Source organism: Mus caroli, chromosome 11, assembly GCF_900094665.2.
Source record: "Mus caroli chromosome 11, CAROLI_EIJ_v1.1, whole genome shotgun sequence".
NCBI classification, from domain to species: domain Eukaryota; kingdom Metazoa; phylum Chordata; class Mammalia; order Rodentia; family Muridae; genus Mus; species Mus caroli.
The window spans coordinates 28703549-28722423 of NC_034580.1; the positions used below are offsets into that span (position 1 = coordinate 28703549).

Sequence of the window (18875 nt, forward strand, 5' to 3'; positions counted from 1 at the left end):
TTTTTGTTTTGTTTTGTTTTTTTAAATAATTTGTGGGTTGTTCTTAATTGTTGAGGCAGTAATACTTGGTTCATGAGACTGCAATATACAGAGAGGTGAAATAAATAGCTTATATATATAATATATATAATATAGCTGGTTTTAAAATATTCCCTTATCATTGGTGTACTAGGTCACGTGAGTCACGGAAGGTCCACAGCAGCATCCTCCAGAACTGCGGGCAAGGCAGGCCACCATGATTGGACGAGGGCGTCTGTCGTCGGAAGGTCGAGGCGCGGAGAATTCTCAAGGGCGCCTTCCCTGCGCGGTGTCGCGGGACAGCTTGCAGTGGACAATAAATAAATGACTGCAAACCAGAGAGCGATTCTTGTTGGAGTCTAGGGCAGGGAGAGGGGTGGGGGTGGGGCACTACTTTCCTTTTTTTTGTTGTTTTTGTTTTTGTTTTTGTTTTGTTTGCTTTCAGAACCTTTGGGGGGGGGAAAGGACTTTGGTTTCTCGCAGTTTCCTCGTTCAAGTCCTCCTCTGGGGATGAGTTTTGAATTGTCACCTCCTAGAGAGAGGCAAGCACCTGTGGGTTGACAGCGGTCCCCTTGTGTGAGTCCTTTGTCATGGGGTTCAGGTCAACAGTGGAATCCTATCGCCCCTCCCCCCAAGACTTTAGGTTCAGTTTTTGTCTTCTTTTAAACACAATGTACAAAAATAGAGATTCTTCCTTATTTTTCATGTAAAAATATTCCTCTGATGTAGTTCTCTGGGGGGGTGAGTGTGGCCGGACCTAGCCGGGGTGAGTGGGGCGGATCCGCCTGGATCGCTTGGTGACTGTGGTGTACTTGAAGGGCTTCTGCAGCTCGGCCTGTCCCTTGGGGTAACGCTTCATGAAGTGTACATCTTGCTGGTTCTCGCGGGTCTTGGGACCCTTGCGAGGCCGCCCCTTCTTGGTGAAGCCCACGTACCAGCCAGAGTACTTGGCAGACATCAGGGCCGTGTAGTTGTTTTCCAGAACCTTTTCAATGAACACGCACTCCTTGCTAGTACCATCAGGCTGCAAGAGAGAGAGAAAGAGAGATCCTGGTGAAGTGTGCCACAGCAAGCATTACTGACAACCACAGTGATGACTGGGTACCCAGGTATCCCGCCCCCCACCAGATCTAGGAAGGCTTTGCTCAGCTCCCAACCTCACAGCATCAGCAAATGTACTCTGCAGCCACAGACAGGGAAGGCACAAGACGGAAGCGCCAGGGGAAGGGCATGAAGACAGGCACGAGCGGGTATGCCTGGTGGACATAGTGGGTGATCAGATACCAAGGAGAGTTCTACTTAAATTGCACTTCACAAGCATTGTGGAGCTAGGCCTAGGAGAAGATTCAGAAGTCCAGCCAGAGTCCAGTGGGGAGCCTTTGCCAAGAAGAGAAAATAAAAGGAAAAAGAAATTGGAAGAGCGAAGTTCTGTGGAAAGGGCACAGGGTACTTGGAACAGGGCAAGCTGGGACAGCATAGCAGACCAGGTCTAACCTCTACTTCCTGATATGCACAGAGTCTTCTATTTTGGGTCCCTATAACTTCTTCCATCCTCCGCCCAGGAAGCAGAGTTCCACTGTCTTGAGAAATCCACTTCATCCTTAGTATGTTCTGCATCATCCCTACTTGAGCTAGATCTAGCCAATCAAATAGTAGCCCCTCCCAGACATGTGACCCAAGCTCACCAATCAGTGTGCTATGTGGGTCCGACTGCCAGTGCCCAAAACAAAACAAACAAAAAAGAAAATGGGTTTAAACTCGAGGTATTTGTAAGGCTGAAATGAGGGCAGCCATTTTACCAACACGAAGGGAAATCCTGCTGCGCAGTGATGCCAGTCCCGAGAAAGCCAAGCCAAGCCAAGCTGGGGAATGAAAGACACAACCAAGCCCTGGTCACATCACTTGGGCTCTGGATCCAGCTGCATCTGCAGTTCACGTTACCTCACCACCATATGGGCCAACGATGTCTCATTTCCTTTAACTCAGCTGACGTTTTAATCTATCATTTGTAAGAGAAACAGGTCCTGGCAGATCTGCCCAAAAACTGACATTCGGTCAGCTACTCAACTCTTCTGCGACACAGTTCAACACAAACTACACTCAGTGTGGGATGTGGCACGCTTTAATACTTGGTATGAAGCAAGCCAGGAGCCTTCAAAAATAAGAGGTAGCATAGCCAAACTCCACAGGCAGCGTGTGTAAGGGGACTGTGCGGTCTCAGGTTGTGAAGCAGATGTCTTGGGAGACTAGATATGCAGGGCAAAGGGCACTGACTCTGGAGCCAAGAGCCAAATGAACTCTGGCACATCCTGTGACCTCAGGCTGGCCAATCCCTTGCTCCAAACCTCAGATTCTTCACCAGGCAAAAGAATACAACGTCTTCTGCGTCACAGAGACCCACAAGGAATGACTCTTGGAAAGGAGTCTGACACAAGGGGGTTGGGGCTGGGGGAACCTCTCCAGGTTGTTCCTCAAGAGCAGGTGGCTCTGTTGGGACTGCCCTGATCAAAAGACAATAAGAGACGGCTTGCAGCCTCCTTCTTCAACAGTGATTGCTAGATGGGAGAGAGTGGGAAACACAGAGTTGGACGGGCTGACCTAGCAGCACAAGTTTCCAGCGAACATCTCCAAATTTAGGCCGGGCCCACTCCTCGTTCCGGACTGCTGCCCAGCCAAGTTGGAAGCCCAGCGGTCTGGCTATGTGTGGAGACTGAGGTGTGGGTTCCAGCCTTTTGTTTGAAGTGGAAAGCTGGCCCGGGCTTCCAGGGACATTTACCTTTGAGAGGAGGGCAAGCTTACTCCCTGCAGACAGAATGCTGAACTCTGCAGAAAAAGGCTGGGAAATGCAGTCTTTCCAGACGGCTGGAGGACAGAGGCAGGTTCAAGACATACATGATACCCAAAGGACAGCCTGGGTAGACAGTGCACTTAGACCATTAGAAAGGAAGGCAGAAAACATGTGTAAGGCAGGTTGAGGTGAGAGACCTCTAAGCTCTGGCTCTCTCTCTCTCTCTCTCTCTCTCTCTCTCTCTCTCTCTCTCTCTCATTCTCTCTCNTCTCTCTCTCTCTCTCTCTCTCTCTCTCTCTCTCATTCTCTCTCTCTCTCTCTCTCTCTCTCTTGGAAAGGTCTAGAAGTTCCTCATCCAACTCTTCATGAGTGAAAGCAACCTGAACAAAAGCTAGACAACACTATTCTGTCTGTCCTTCAAAGCTTAGCTCTGTTACTGCCACTGCTAGGAAGTATCCTATGACTGCCTGTTCTCTCTCTGGGCAGTTCCTTCCATTCTCTCAAGAGGCAGTAGTCAAACTCAGGTGCAGCCCTCTGTTAGCCTTGAAGCTTTTCTGACTGAGTTCATGGCGGAGAATCTCTGCTCATAGTAGGCTTCACCACTGGGTCCCAAGACCTCTGTGTCCTCGGATGTCAGAACCAGTCCAGATCCCAGCTTCCCAGCCCTCTGAAGTAAATGTAGACATATACTGAACATTTGTGGTTAGAATTTTCCAGGTCTACACACTCCATCTCTGGAAATCTCTGGCTACCAACTCCTCGACTTATCCCAACTTGGTCTCCCTATTCATTCATTCAGTATTTACTGATTGCTGACCACAGGTCAGACATTCCCGTGTCTGTTATGTCATTTCACCTTACTTGACTGAGAACAACTCTACAGCTAAAAGAGACAAATGGAAACAGCTAAAAGAGACAAATGGGCTTGCCCAAGGTCCTGGTACTGGAAAATGGCCCCCAACACACTTGTCTCATGTCCAGTTCTGTGGGGAGCAGAGAGGAGGTGGGGTGAGTGGTACCCCTCCCCCAAAACTCCTCACCTCCCGCATAGTCACTGTGGATAAGAAATAACTGGGCACAAAGTAAAAGTTGGGTGTGCAACAATGTAGCACAGAGCACGCAGGCTCAGTACATATCTACCTTTACTTCAGAAGGCTCTGGGCTGATCCCAACACCCCAAAACATAGAGGGGCTCTTGGGGACCAGTGGTGGATCCTATGATGAGCAGAGTCTCCAACATGGTCGCAGCCAGAAAGGCTAAGAGTGCACCTGAGTTTGACCCTTGTCTCTGTTTCTAGCTCCTTCTATGACCTTAATTCACCTACAATTACATTTTTTTAAAAAATCAATGCTGGGGCCCAACTCAGAACTTCTGACTCTGCTGGTCAAGACAAGCAGGGGTATCAGTTTTTTAGAGAGCAACCTAGATCACTCCAGAACCTTGGAAGTTAATGGAAATCAGTCCCCCCCCCCACTCCCACCTCCTACCTCCTTACTTCCTAAGAGAGTCACAGTCCTTCCATGTGACCTGAATCCTGATGTCATCACTAGATCACACCTCACCTAAAACCTAGAGAGATGGTTTTTAGCTCTTTTTTTGGGGGGGGGAGATCCCCTTCTGCTGAAAACATTGAGTTTTCCATAACTTGTAATTAAAATCGTCTTAACCACCTGCCCTGAAAGACTCTGCAGCTCCATTGCTCCCATAAGGACAGGAAGGGACAGACGAGGAGGTTCTGATTAGCATATGATAGATGCTCAGGAACTCTTTCTGGACTGTGCTACCTTCTGGCCAAGTGGATATGGTTGAGAGAAGTGGCTGGGAGCAGGCCACCAGAGCATGCAGGGCTCCAAGACAGATAGAGGGAATGAATGGCTCCCGTCAATGGCTAGTGCATCTGAAATAGCTGTTGTCAGGGCCCAAAGAGCACTGGCCAGGGATGTTCGAGGCTGGCACCTTTAACCAGGAAAGAGGAAATACCTGCTAAGGTATTCCATCGAAGGCAGCAGGGGTCAGAGTCGCCATGGGTGCAGAAGTAATGTCAAGTCCTGTCTTCAGGCTGGGGGTGTAGCTCAGTCCATATAGTGCCTACTTGACACGCACAGAACTCTGGGTGCATTCTTAGCACCACACGCATCAGGGGTGTTGGACATGCCCCCAGTCTCTGCACTCAGGAGGTAGAGGGAGGAGGGTCAGGAGCCTACGGTCCTCCTTGGCTACATAGGGAATTCCAGAGGCCCAGAATAGCCTTGGCTGGAGGAGACCATGTCTCAAAAAATAAATAAAATAAAGTAAAATAAACCTGTCTCCACAGGGGAAGGAGGAAGAGACAGTCAGGCAGAGCCTGCTTAAATGCTAGCATGAGTCTCCCTTACAGACAAAGTCCCAAGGTTCAGTGAGACTGAGACAAGGTATCAATCCCCCTGGCATCGGTCCTACAGGAGGCTCAGAGAGCAAGAGCCAGTCTGGGTCCTCTGTTGCTTTTGCACACCTCAGGTTCTTCTTGAGCTCCTGACTGGGAGGAGAGTGCAGACCTGAGGACATGGAATGACATCCAGGTGAGCAAGTGGGGTCTGGAGGGTGGGGGTGGGGCATAGACAGCTGAGGGAGGACAGTGAGCTAGCTAGGGGCTAGCTAAATCTAGAGACCACTGAAGGTGAGCCAAGAAGAAGGGTCCATGGAGAGAGCAGGGTAGGGCTGGAATGGCTCATGCTTGAAGCCCTAAGTTCACATCTTGGAGATGGTGTGAGCAGCACAGAGAACTCAAACTGAGCCGTAAACTGGTCCAGAGAGGAAGAGAAGATAGATCCTTGGAGCCTGAAGCTTCCCAAGCAGGCAATGAAGGTTGGGGCAGCAATATGTGGAAAGAGCTGAGGGGTAAGCCCAGGTTGTATAGGAGAGGCACACCCAGCCATCAAAAAGGGGACTCCCCACACAGTCTGGGTGAGCAGGGAGGGGCCACCGACAGCCTACCAAAAGCATGATTCCCACCCCACCCAGCACAGGGATGGGGGCCACCAAGCCTCTGTGTCCAGAAGGGTGGCCAAGGCAGCTGGGCTGGAAGGAGGGTGCAGAGGTGGAGGCAGGGGATAGGGCCCGCTTCGCTGCTGTGCCTTGAGCCAGCTGAACCGTCACCAATATTAATGACGGGAGAGAGGGCAAGGGGGCAGGAAATCGGAGCCGGCTCCCTTGGAAGCGGTGACTCAGCGGCCAGCCGGCAGGAGGCGGCGGGGGCTGCAGCCAGAGGGGACTGGGCGCTCTCCTGACCCCGCGATGGCACTCCTGGGGGTCAGGATACCGGGAAGAGCGCAGGCAGGAGGCGGCACTAGGCGGCACCGGACTTCGCGCGGGGGGCACAGAGCACAGAGGGAGCAAAGGGGAAAAGCGAGTCTCAAACTCAAAGCAGGTTGGTCTGGGAGGAGGCCCAGGCGGGCAGGAGAACAAAGCGCCTGACGCGGGGCTGGGCAGCCGCCGCAGGAAACTGCTGGCCAAGACGGGGACGGGCCAGGCCAGGGGACCAGACACCCGCCCCTGCCCGCCGTCCCAGCCGCCGAGGGACCCCCTCGCCGACCGGCCTGCGACGGCGGAAAGTGAATCACTAATTGAAACCACTCCTAGGCATCCGACGCTCTGCGGATTACTATTATTTTGCAGTTTGGGTTGGTATGGGTGTGTGGCTGGAATCTGTCCCTTCCAAACCCGGCTTTGAATCCCGCCTAGCTCTAGTATGGGATGTGGGACAAGCGCCCAGGAATGTGGCCAACCCTCAGCTTTGCCACCTGTGAAATGGGAATGGTAGTGGTGCCAACCCGTCAAAATTATCAGCAGTTATATTTTTGCCCAATGCCTGGGAGATAGTAGGTGCTCAATTAAAGGGAGCAGTTATTATTTATGTGACATTTCCTTGGTCCTCAACCCAGAGATAAGGGACCAAAGAGCAGAGCTAAAGGCTCAAGAAATCAAATACCACTTCAACAGGACTGACCATTCTCCCGGTATCTTGAGTATAATGAAATCAATTTTCCCAGCACAAGTTCCTAAGCAGCAGCCCATTTCCCATGCCACCTGTCCCAACTGACTTCACTCTCGGTTCAGTATAGAAGCAGAGAGAGTCCTTACAAAGATCAGAGGACAGAGAGATGACTTAGCAATAGAGCTACGGTGAGTGACAAGTTCCTCTTGACCCTTTGGGAGAAAGGTACTCAGTACCTTCATGAACAAGCACATGAGGATATAAAGAGATGAAAGGCAGCCTTCAGGGAGTATCCAAGCCCGGCAAGTGAGTGTACATACACACAAATGCACACATATGCATGCACATGTATGCAAACACAAGCACACACATGCACACACACATGTATGTGCACATACTAACATACACTACTGTGTCACATGCAGCTTTCTGGCCTGTTCCAAAGTAATAAAATCTTCCTGAACTGCTAGAACCGCGGGCCCAGCTGAGGGGCGACTGCTTTCGGAGCTGGAGGAGGCACAGCGGGCGGGCGGGAGGGTGGGGCAGGCGGGCAGGGGTGGCTGCAGCTGATGCTGGGAACCCCTGGTGAGTATTATGATGATCCCTCAAGTCACAGCCCTTGGGCTGCAAGTTCCCTGTTCCCAGACATCAAGAGCACATGAGCTGGCTGTCCCAGAATTCCACATCCTTCCCCATCAGAACCCAGGGCTCTTGGCTCCAAGTGGCAACCATAAATAGACCTGATTACTTCAGGGACCAAAACAAAAACCATGGTAACAGGAAGAGAGGCCATCGGGTGATGCTCTCTCCCACCTAGATACACACCACACCTGGGTTCCAAGTAAGACCAACAGAGCCCTGGGTGTGCTTTGCCGGGTTTCCAGATCTGGTTGAATCGGACCCCAAGAGCCCAGGACGTCACCACTCACCTTCCCCACGAGCTTGCCTTTTCGGTTCATACACAGGTAGAATTCTGTCTCCTTGCCCTTGATCCGGACTTGACTCCCGAAGGTATCTGTCTCCACTAGGAGCTGGGCTTCGAAAGGCAGAAGAAGAATAAGATAAGCTTTTTAACCAGAGGCAATGGTATAGTCTAAACCAGCAATGTGCTCCTTGACCAGACCCCTGGCCCCTTATTTCCCCAAAGTCAAGCATGAGGGAGGATTCTGGCAGATCCCATGAGAGCGCTCTGACCCTGGATAGGGTGAGGGAAACTACCTCCTCTTTCCTATGATCCAGTCTGAGGGGAGCTCTGTCTGTGGCCCTTCCCCCTCATACATCTCTTGGCTCTCCATTCCACTCCCCAAGTGGGACCAACAGTCATTCAGAATACCCACAGAAGTAACCAAGGGTACACTTGCATGTGGACACACACACACACACACACACACACACACACACACACACACACGGGTACGCGCACACGCAGCCTTTAGGGCCTCATGCTGTTTCCTTCAAAAGTTAGGTCAGATGTCCTTTTCCCCCAGGGCAAACATCTGGTGCCCCTACTAATGCACTTTTAGCACCTTTGGCCTGGCTACTTGACACAGGAAGACACGGAGGTGATGGTGTTATGCCCCTGGTAAAGAGTCCATGTTCAGAATCTCTCTCCCCCCTGACTGAGGCCATCAAAAGTGATGGGTAACTAATTTTCAAGAGCACAGAGGTCTGCTCATGACCCAGTTCTCCCCACCCAGGACTGGAGCCCATCCACGCCTCTGAATCAGGATGCCATTGTCCAGATCTGCTCCCCTGAACCCCTAACAGACAAAGACACCATTGACCTCCTTCCTTTGACCAATCTAGGTTTCCCCTATAGGATTCAGTGTGACCCAAGTGATGTCTCACTCTGGTCTTGAACCCTGGACCTGTCCTCCATTTCCATTCCCCTCCCCCATGGCTGTTTTCTTCGGCTGTGACCTTCACTTCCAGCACCTACCCCCCCCCCAACGCCCCCCTCCACCCCCCAGCTACAAAAGTTTCATTTCAGTGACAGGGGACTTGCTTCTCCATAACAAAATCATAACCTCAAATTCCTAAGTACAGTATCCTTGGAGCCACAAGGAGTGTACCTCAGTGCCCCTAAAATACACTAGGTATGATTTTAATAAAAAAAAAACATTTACAAATATAGGCCCTGGTGCCCTGCTGTGAAAATTGGAACCACCTGGAACTCAGGATTTCTATAATTAATCTAGCCCTCCTTTGACACCACTTCTAATTAAAATATGATTCCCACCTTAAAAAAAGAATTTACATAAAATTTAAAGACCTAACAAGAATTTTGTAATTCTGGGAGGAAGGCGGGGCACATTCTTCTTTCCGCCTCCCGCTACCCCCAGGAAACACTGAGTTAGAACGTGACCAAGGGCTTGCTGCTTACCCTTTTACTCTGCTTACCCTCGCTCAAAACCTTGTCCTTGGATCCCCAGGAGGAATGTCACAGCAGCTGCCCAGACTGCTCTACCATCTCCTGGCAGAACTCAGACCTCCGATAGTGAGAAAGTTCTAGAAGCCTCTATGAGACTAAGTGTATACAGGGAAGGTAAGAGTCTGCTATGCCTGAATACGGACTTGACCCCTGGGCTCTACTTCACTGACTTCTGTGTGACCTTGAGCCACAGGATCTTCATCAGTGAAATGAGAATGGTCCTGACCTTCAACAGGGCCTGGGAGGCCTGTAGCATGAGAGCGCCCCGCTCTAGAGGTCCAGAGGGGAAACTAACCTTCATTTTAAGTTCCTAAAAGCTACAAAGTGGAACCTTTCCTGGAAGAAAAGGGAGCCCAGGCGCCAAGCCCACAGTAGCCTACTTCCTGAGGCCCAGCCCCTTGCTCCGAACCAGTTAAAACTTCTTCAAGTCCAGGAATCCCACCCCAGACAGAGCATCTGAGAGTCCCCACAGATCTGTTACTATCCCACACTGTGTGAGTTGAACCCTGAATGGAGCATCACACCCCTCTCTGAGCCTCAGCTTCGTCCCTGGTGCAAGCAGGCATCAAGCTCAACCCTGTTCTATTCAGTTCTGGAATCCTGGATGAAGCCAAGCCTGGGAGAAGGCCAGGCTCTACTGGGAGTAGGAAGACAGTCATTAAAGGAGGAAGTACTGAGGATAGGGCCCAGGATACCACCACCCAAGTAAGGGAGGCTGCTCTATCCGCCTCCTCTCAGCACATCCTCTAAGGACACATCCAGTAAGGAGGATCCTCCTCCATACAATTAAAAGCCCCGCCTCCCTACAATTAAAACCCCGCCCCCACATACACGAAGTAAGCTACTCTAGCCCTCATTCCCTAGGGTAAGCAAGTGAGATAGATACCCACCAACAGCCCAGCAGAGGGACTAACTACAGGGTTGGCTGGCTCTCAAAGCCACTCCTAACATTGTTTCACCTCTCAGCAGCAAGGACCTTGGACACCACATTCCCCCTCAAACTGCATCCGCAGGGTGGGTGTAGATATCCAGAGGATCTGGGGCAGAGTCTAGGGCTTCAGTTCAACTCCACCCTCCAAAGGCCTGGCCACACCCATCCAGCCTGAGGAGGGTCTGAGCCTAGCCACTAGCAGTCTGGTCTTCCTACCCATCCTGACCACAGCATTCAGGAGAATGACCTAGACTCCACTCAGAGAGTGACATAATGAGGGAGCCAGGCCAGAATTATGTAAAGTCTTTGGGGAGTAATAGACCAGCAGCAGCCACAGCAGGAGAGAAAAAGGAACAGAGAGAGACTCCACCCAAGCTAGGTTTGCTCCAGAGCCCTTCCTGGTTCTCCTCATCTTCCCCACTCCCTTCTGAGAGCCAAACTCCAAAGATGCAGCTCTCAGGAGCCAGAAGCCTCATCTTGGTTCAGTTCCATTGTCAGGGACTACAGCTGGCCCAGGGGATGACATTATCTGGCCACCCCTCCCCCCTGTACAGCTCAACAGCCATCTCCCTCCACCACTCTTGCCCCTACCAGTGTTCCCTCCACACACCAGCCTAAAGCATCCTTTAAAAATCTTAGATGCGCCGGGCGTGGTGGCGCACGCCTTTAATCCCAGCACTTGGGAGGCAGAGGCAGGTGGATTTCTGAGTTCGAGGCCAGCCTGGTCTACAAAGTGAGTGCCAGGACAGCCAGGGCTACACAGAGAAACCCTGTCTCGAAAAACCAAAAAAAAAAAAAAAAAAAAAAAAAAAAAAAAAAAAAAAAAAAAAAAAAAAATCTTAGATGCTTCAGTCAGTAAAGTACCCACTGTGCAGCGTGAGTACCTGAGTTTAGATCCTTGGACCTGCAGAGACAGGCAGATTCACTGACTTCACAAGCTCACTGGCCAGATGATCTAGCTGATCTGTGATTTCCAGGTTTAGTGAGAGACTCTTGCTCAAAATTAAAGATAGAGAGCAATGTTGACCTCTGGCTACCCATAGACGCAGACACGCACAATTACATCTCTCTTCCCTGCTGCAAAACATCCCAGGGTTTCCCAGAGTACTTAGAGAAAATTCAAACTCTTCATGGGGATCCACATCATCTGCCTCCTTCCTCCATCCCTCCTTCCTCCACCTCTCCTTCCTCCTGTCCCTCCTTCTTCCACCCCTCCTTTCTCCTGTCCCTCCTTCCTCCTGTACCTCCTTCCTCCACCCCTCCTTCCTCCTGTCCCTCCTTCCTCCACCCCTCCTTCCTCCATCCCTCCTTCCTCCATCCCTCCTTCCTCTTGTCCCTTCTTCCTCCTGTAACTCCTTCCTCCATCCCCTCTTCCTCCATCCCTCCTTCCTCCTGTCCCATCTCCCTAGACTTCTCCCCAACCTCCCGAAGCACACTGACTCCCTTCCCATCACTCTGACACACCTAGTTACTGCTTAGGGACCTTAGTGCTTGCTCTCCCTTCTATCTAGAGGTTGCTTTGTCCAAACCTTATCTTCCAGGTAGCCAAACATCATCTCCTTGGAGATGCTGTGGTTTGAACAAGAATGGCCCATGGGCTCATGCATTTCAATGATTAGTCTCCAGGGAGTGCCTTTGAAAGGATTAGAAGGATTGGGAGCTGTGGCCTTGTTAGAGTAGATGTTGGAGGAAGTGTGTCATTGGGGACTGGTTTTGAGGTTTTAAAAGCTCACACCAGGCCCAGACACTGTATTGCTCCTTCTCAAAAGATCAGGATGTAGCTCTCAACTACTTCTCAACACCATGCCTGCCATGTCTGCTGCCATGATGATAATGAACTAAACCTCTGAAATTGTAAGCCAGCTCCCAGTTAAATGCTTTCTTTTAAAGAGTTGCCTTGGTCATGGTGTGTCTACACAGCAATGGAAGAGTGACTACAACAGATGCCTTCCATGTCTATACTATCTGATGTTAGTACCACCTTCTCCAACCCAGCACACTCAGTCCCCCACACCACATTCCAGCACTCTAGCATTTTATTTTTCTGTGCATTGTTGTGCCTGTGTGAGGTTGTTAGACCTCCCTGGAACTAGAGCTACAGACATTTGTGACCCCCTATGTAGGTGTTGGGAATTGAACCCAGAGTCCTCTGGAAGAGCAACCATGCTCTTAACCACGGAGCTGTCTCTCCAGCCCAACATTCCACCACTCCATCACTCTAAAACTGTTCATTTCTATTGTTTGGATCTTAAATGTTTCCTCAAGGCCCATGTGTGGGAGACTTAGTTATCTGCCTACAGCATCACAAGGTGCTCATCTCTCTGTCTGTCTCTCTGTCTGTCTCTGTCTCTCTGTCTGTCTCTGTTTCTCTGTCTCTGTCTCTGTCTCTCTCTCTCTTTCTGCTTCCCAGCCATTATGAGTTTACCCTCCTCTATCACACACCCAAGCCAGGACATTTTGCCTTGCCACAAACCCAGGAGCAAGGGGACTAGCCAATCATGGACCACGTCTTCAAACCTGAGTCAAAATAGATCTTACTTCTTTTTAATTTGATCGCCTCAGATACTTTGTTACAATAATAGCAAGCTAACACGATGTGTTGTCCTTTCTATTGTGCAGGTAATCTCCATGAAGACAGGACAGCTCTCCTGACTCCTGGAGTAAGTGATGGAATCTTGCTTTTCTGTAACCTCAGCCCAGACCTGGCTCATAGTAAATGGCCACTAATTAAATTATGATAAGTGCACAGAAACCTTGTGATGTAGGTAGTGACCAACATGATTCAAGAGCTAGACAAAGATTCAGGATGGTGACTGGACGTGTTGCAGAGCACATAGTTGGTGATGACAAGTTTAATCAGGCTCTGACTCAATGTCCGTCCTCACTCCATTCCTTCCTGCTATGACTCCTTACCCGGCTAGGTCTTGTCAGGACTTTAGACTACTACCCACCCATCCCCAGCCACAGTGACAGAGAGAAAACTCCTTGCTGTCTAACAAGGGAAGTCATGGGCCAGGAATAAATGACTCTGGGGCCTCCTCTTCTTCTGCCTTTCTGTCAGGCTTGGGATGTGCTGGACCATGGCACTATATCATTTAACCTTTGCAATCATCCTATAATGGTCAGCACTGATGTCATTGTCCCCATCTCACAGGTGTACAAACTGAGCTCCAACAGCATGCACATGGGGCTACAATCAAACTCAGGCAAGCTGGCCACAAAGTCTTGGTCTGAATCTGCCCACTTCACCCTTCCCTTTTCCCACTTGGGACCTTTTCCGGGGGTGAATGAACCCTGGCTGTGGTGGTAGGACTTGTCTCTCTGGCCTTGCTTTCCTAGGACAGAATTCAGCAAGTGGCTCAACCTTTTCCCAGTGCCACTTCCAGGCCCCCTTGAAAGGGGAGGAGCCCCAGGCCACCTTGAGGAGGACTCCTGGAGTCAACATGGAGAGATTAGGGAAACCCATGGGGGTTCCCAGGGCTTGGCTAAGGCCATAGACAGTAAAGGAAAGGAAAGAAGTTTTCTCCCAAAACCCTCCAAGAAGGCGGGGCAGAGGGTGGAGAGAAAGCTGTATGGGCAGAGTGAGGGAAGACATGGGCCTCATGGCAAGAAGGGACAAGTGGCCCTATGGATGGACTGACGTTGAAATGTAGGTCCCCAGCTGGCCTTACCAAATGCTTACTCAAGGCCTCTGCTTTTAGATTGTGAGTTTGAACGGTGGGAAATGGTAGGGGGAGATACAGAAAATAGAGTCAGAGGGACTTGGGAGCTTGCTTTCATCATAGGCAAATCAGAGAACAAAGCCAGGGTGGGTTAGAGCTCCTTGTACCAGGGAGATCCCCAGGATGGGTTCAGAGCACAAGTAGGTGTGTGTGTGTGTGTACACGCGCACACACACACACACACACACACACACACACACACACCAGGGAAAGGCTGGGCAAAGCACTGTGCAGAAGAGCCCGAGGGACCAGCTGACATATTCCCACACCAGGGAGCTGTTGGCTGCTCTCCAGACAACATCTTCCCATGAGGAAATGTCCTTATCACCAAAAACACCAAGAGGTCAAGTCACCTACCCAGTTCTCTCTCTCTTCCCTCTGAAGGTGGCCTAGGTGACATGTCCTTTCTGGAGCCATTAGCCTGTTGCTGTTATATACAGATGCTCAAGTGCTCAGAGTCCCCTTTCTCATAAGTCCCTGAGGATGTTTCTAGGCCACATAGACTTACCAGAAAGGAAGAGAGGAAGAGAAAAATCAATAGGATTGATCAGAGGCTTTATTGAATCCTGACAACAGCTCTAACACAGCCCTTTAACACAAGATTCACAAGACGTGGGTGGCCACCGTTCCCTGGGGACAGAGGCAAGGACAGAGGATAGGATGCTTAAGCTGAGGTGCAAAGACCCCATTCAGAGGGCTCCTAGGAAAGCCAGGTCTGTTCATTTTGGTATTCTCAAGGCCAAACAGATGGAAGGAAGGGAGAGGGGCCTTCCTGAGCACTGGGCCTGGAGCCCTTAAGTATGGAATAAGCCTTTTGCTCTAAGGTCCTGGGCTAACTACTTTGTCCCCAGTATTAGGTGGACCCTGGAGGTGTCCTTGCATTCAAGCCATCCTGATCACATCTCTGTGGCTGGCTCTGTGTCCTGGGTATGGGGCAGCACACATAACCCCAGAGGCTCAGCCTCTCCTGAGACTGAGCGGGGAAGTTCATAATGGTGTCAAACTGTAAGAGAAAGGCACAGCAGTAGAGGGGCAGAGACTGGAGCCCTGGTGAGAGGACAGTGAAGTGAGGAGCTGGGTCTCAGGACTGTGTAGGTGGAAAGCATCCTAGGCCTTTAGATGAAAGGCGCTTAGCCTGACCAAGACCGGCACCACGCCTGATGGAGCACAGTGTACAAGAAGAGGTGGTACAGCCTGAGATTGTGGAGGGATGGGAGCATCTAGTGAGCAGAACCATCCCAGGCCTCTGCCTGACCCAAGAGCCTGGGTTCTAAGTGACATGAGTCTCTGAGCAATAGAGTGGCATTTTGGACTAGTGGGCAGAAGATGGACCATGGGATTAGACTCAGAGACTCAGGACAGTAAGAGGGGCCTGTAGCCTCAACCACACTAGCCGACCCAAAGAATCTTACTCTTGGCTCAAACCATCTTCCAGAAAGTATGAGCATAAAGAAGCAACAAGATCAGAGGGTCTAAAGACCAGGGATCCTATACCCAGCAGAAGCCAGCTTTGAGCAACAGACCCAGCTCTGAGGATTCCAGGTGTCCACTTGGCATCTGTGGTACTTCGGGTTCAGCAGATGACACAAGGCTGTGTAGTCAAGTGGGAATCACAAGTCTCTGAGTGCCCTGGCCCAGCCCTGAGAAGACAGAGCAGGTTCCGAAGCCCCTGCATCCCACCACCCCTCCCCCAGCAAGGCAGTTCCCAGTGCAGAGAAACGGCCCATCCTCCTGCCCTACATAGTCACATAAATCACCCTCCCAATAATATTTGTATTGATCATCTAGATTGGAAGCCTCGGCGGGCTCCATTGTCTCACTTCCTCTCCCAGGGCTCACAGATGGGAGCTCCCAGCCTCATCTGCGTTTCTAATAGGACATTCAAATGGAACAGTGACAGCCCGCAAGGCCCCATGCTGCCCTGGGTATTGGGGGGTTGGAAGATCATATAAACATGTTCCTTGAGAGAGAGGATAAAGACCAAGAATTTGAGAAGACAGAAGAACAGCAAGCCAGGCTAGTTCATGAAACTCAAAGCAGGCTTCCTGGGTGCTGGTCAGAACCGCAGGAGCTCAGACAACAGTCAACCCCATGAATCCCTGAGGACATCTTGAAAAGAGCCAGAGTCTCTCAGAGACCCTCACACGTGTAAACAGCTCATCTAAACCTGGAACTGTACAGATGAGAAATGGGGACAGAGACGGTGGCAAAGTACTAGAAGACTGCAGAGAGGCTCAGTTGAAGCAGAGAAAGTCAGCAGCAGGCCAGTAGCAGCCTCTGAAATGAGGGTGAGCTTCTTTGGGACTCAGCTCCCTCCCCAGCCCCTGCCTCCCATCCCAGGGTGTGGACAGATGGCTCAACCAAAGTCTGACCCCCCTCTCTGTACTCTCCAGCCTGGAGGGGCCAGAGTCAGCTCTGGGGACACCCCAGGAGGGCACCTCCTCCCGCCTGGCCAGCCAGCTGCCCCTTCCCTGGCAGCACTGGGCAGAGGGTCCCAGGGAAAACTACCACCTGGGTCTGCCCTGCACAGCCCAGCATCTGGGGGTGTCCCCAACAAGAGTCAGAGGACCTGTGAGGAGGGACACTGTGGTCAGAGCAAGGAAGAGCAGGGACCATGGGGAGGGAGGAACAGAGATGGACCAAAACAAAGATGGAAAGGGGCATGAGACAGGAAGGGGAGAAAAGGAGAGGAACTATAAAGAATAGCTGTGCAGGAAGCCGAGGAGGAGGCAGCTGGCCTGGAGGTGCCGGGGCCTGGGACCCAGCCCATGCTACCCAGCCTGGCCCAGCCCCCAGTGTGGTGCAGCTGCCTCACTCAGGGCCCTACCATGAGGTCAGTCCTGCCCTGGGGCTGTGGGAAAATAAATGGTGTCCAAGATAAAAGGTCCAAGAAATTATTTGTCTTGTTGTCATGACCTGATGGCAACGGGCAGGGCTGACAGGGCACCATCCCAGCAAGACGAGGCTGCCAGGCTCACCACACATGCACGACCCTGCCCCCAGCCACTACCTCTGGAACCTGGGCCCAAAGTGGTAGGAGGCTGGGGACGGGTGCATCCCAGAGATGGGCAAGGACCAGAAGGCCTCCTGGTAGTGCGGAGCCTTTCCTGTCTAGCAATTTTAATTAAAATATCTGCGTGTTTAGGGTTTGCCCAGCATCTGTCTTGGCTGAATCCTCTCCAAAGATCTGACAAGGTGGAATCATGTCTGCTCTGTTCACTGCCCAGGGCTTTCAGGAGCTGAGGCTTGGGAAGAGAAAGAATCCCAGTGTCCCTTACATGAGCCTCTGCAGTAGAAGGTCCCTCAACCCTCCAGGAGGACTGAGCTGCTCCTGAATCAACAGAAGGGCACCAAGCCCATGGCCCAAGCTGTTATATACACCCACGTCTTGTGGGTGTACAAGTTCAAGATTAAACACACACGTACATTTTCATACACACACATGCACACTCCCATACACATTCATGAAGATGACCCCCAGAGCATCCAGAGAACATGACCAGAGCCTTCTACTCCTCTAAGTAGCTGAACATGGGCTGAGGGATGGAGTGGGGCTGGGGGAGGTTGGGGAAGGACTATGGTTGCAAGATGCAGCCACTCATTTTTGGGCATTCCCACCCAAGCCATCATGTAAGGGGACACTTCTTATTCACATCTTAATATCCCCAGTGAGCTTCTTAAGGAGTCACTACTGCCTCCCCATTTTATAGACTGATAAATTAAGCTCAGGAGGGCTGATGCTGGGTCCAAGAACATGCATCCAGTAAATACAGAGCTGGGGATTTGAATGAGAGCTCTCCAAGGCAGGGGAGAGTGTGGGCAAAGGGTATGGGTTGGATCTGACACATACCATACTTGTCCCCGTCCTCGCCACGGGCACTGATCCTACGGCCCAGGACTTGAATGTGCTTCCCACTGGTCCTGCTATAGAGCTGGTACAAGCGCAGCTGCTTCCGACTCACATCATCTCGAGCCCGCGTCTGGTTCTCCACGTGGATGCGGAAGTCCACATTCTCCTCGGCTGCCAACACCTATGCAAGGGGAGGGAAGACGGTAAGTCAGCCTTGTCTCTCCTCTGCACTACCTACGGGCAGGCACCATTTTACAGACAAGGCAACTGAGGCAGCTGGGAAACCATAAAGCTGAGACTCAAGCCTGGGTATAGAGCTCTCCTCACTTGCCCACATATGCTGTCTTCTGAGACCTCAACATGCAGGATGCTCTGCCTCAGTTTCCCTTTTGAGACAGAGGCCCCTATCCCAATGACATCTGGGACTGCAAGGAGTGCCTGAGCAACCAGGAAGGGACCCAACATCCACTGAGCTGTGGTCAGAGGGACACATAGCAGGGAAGGGACAGGATGAGCCATCTTAAGTTCTGCCACTGGGCTAGAGGGCAGCATGCCACCTCCCCAGGATCTCCATAGGGATCCCTCACGCGCATACCATGGGACTGGTCTATATCCCGAGCTCCAGTCTGTATCCCCCATGCTAACTCCGTGGACCTCTAGTCATTTAGTCCTCATCAGCGGGTAATCTAGGAAGCCTCTTAGGTTGTATCCACATTCACCATTCCTATCCCTCACCGAGAATACAGCTGCCCATCTGAACGGTATGCACCCATCTCCTGCTCAGCCTGCTCCATTTTTGCCCTGCTAATAACACATTCACCCACCAAACAAAGCCCTCCCATAGAATCCTCCCTGTCCACACTCCTCAGGACTTTCTCACACTCAAACAGAGGTTGGGGCTTCCAGACCCGACTGGTAGCCCCTGGTGCTTCCCTTCTCCTCCTCCTCTTCCTCTTTCTATTTCTCCTCCTCCTCCTCCTCTTTCTCTTTCTCCTTCTATTTCTCCTACTCCTCTTTCTCCTCCTCCTTCTCCTCCTGTTACTTCCATGCCAGCCATACCACCTTCCTTAAGGCTTTGGAACCTTCCTAATACTTAGTACACATCAACCCCAAGCCCTTTGCACGTGCTCTCACTTCTATTCTGATGCTCTTTCTCAGTTC

At 51.3% G+C, this 18875-nt stretch overlaps 1 protein-coding gene across 1 annotated transcript in view; it reads right to left on the minus strand.

The window, feature by feature from the left end:
• Fgf18 (fibroblast growth factor 18) overlaps positions 1-18875 on the minus strand; it is a 31391-nt gene that overhangs the window by 10 nt on the left and 12506 nt on the right. The window contains exons 3-5 of the mRNA XM_021177853.1: positions 17715-17895; positions 7710-7816; positions 1-1042 (exon numbers count right to left, since the gene is read on the minus strand). The exon at positions 1-1042 is cut by the window's left edge and continues 10 nt beyond it. Coding sequence (XP_021033512.1) covers positions 776-1042; positions 7710-7816; positions 17715-17895 — 555 coding nt within the window. The 3' untranslated portion in view covers positions 1-775. The remainder of the gene's footprint in view (positions 1043-7709; positions 7817-17714; positions 17896-18875) is intronic.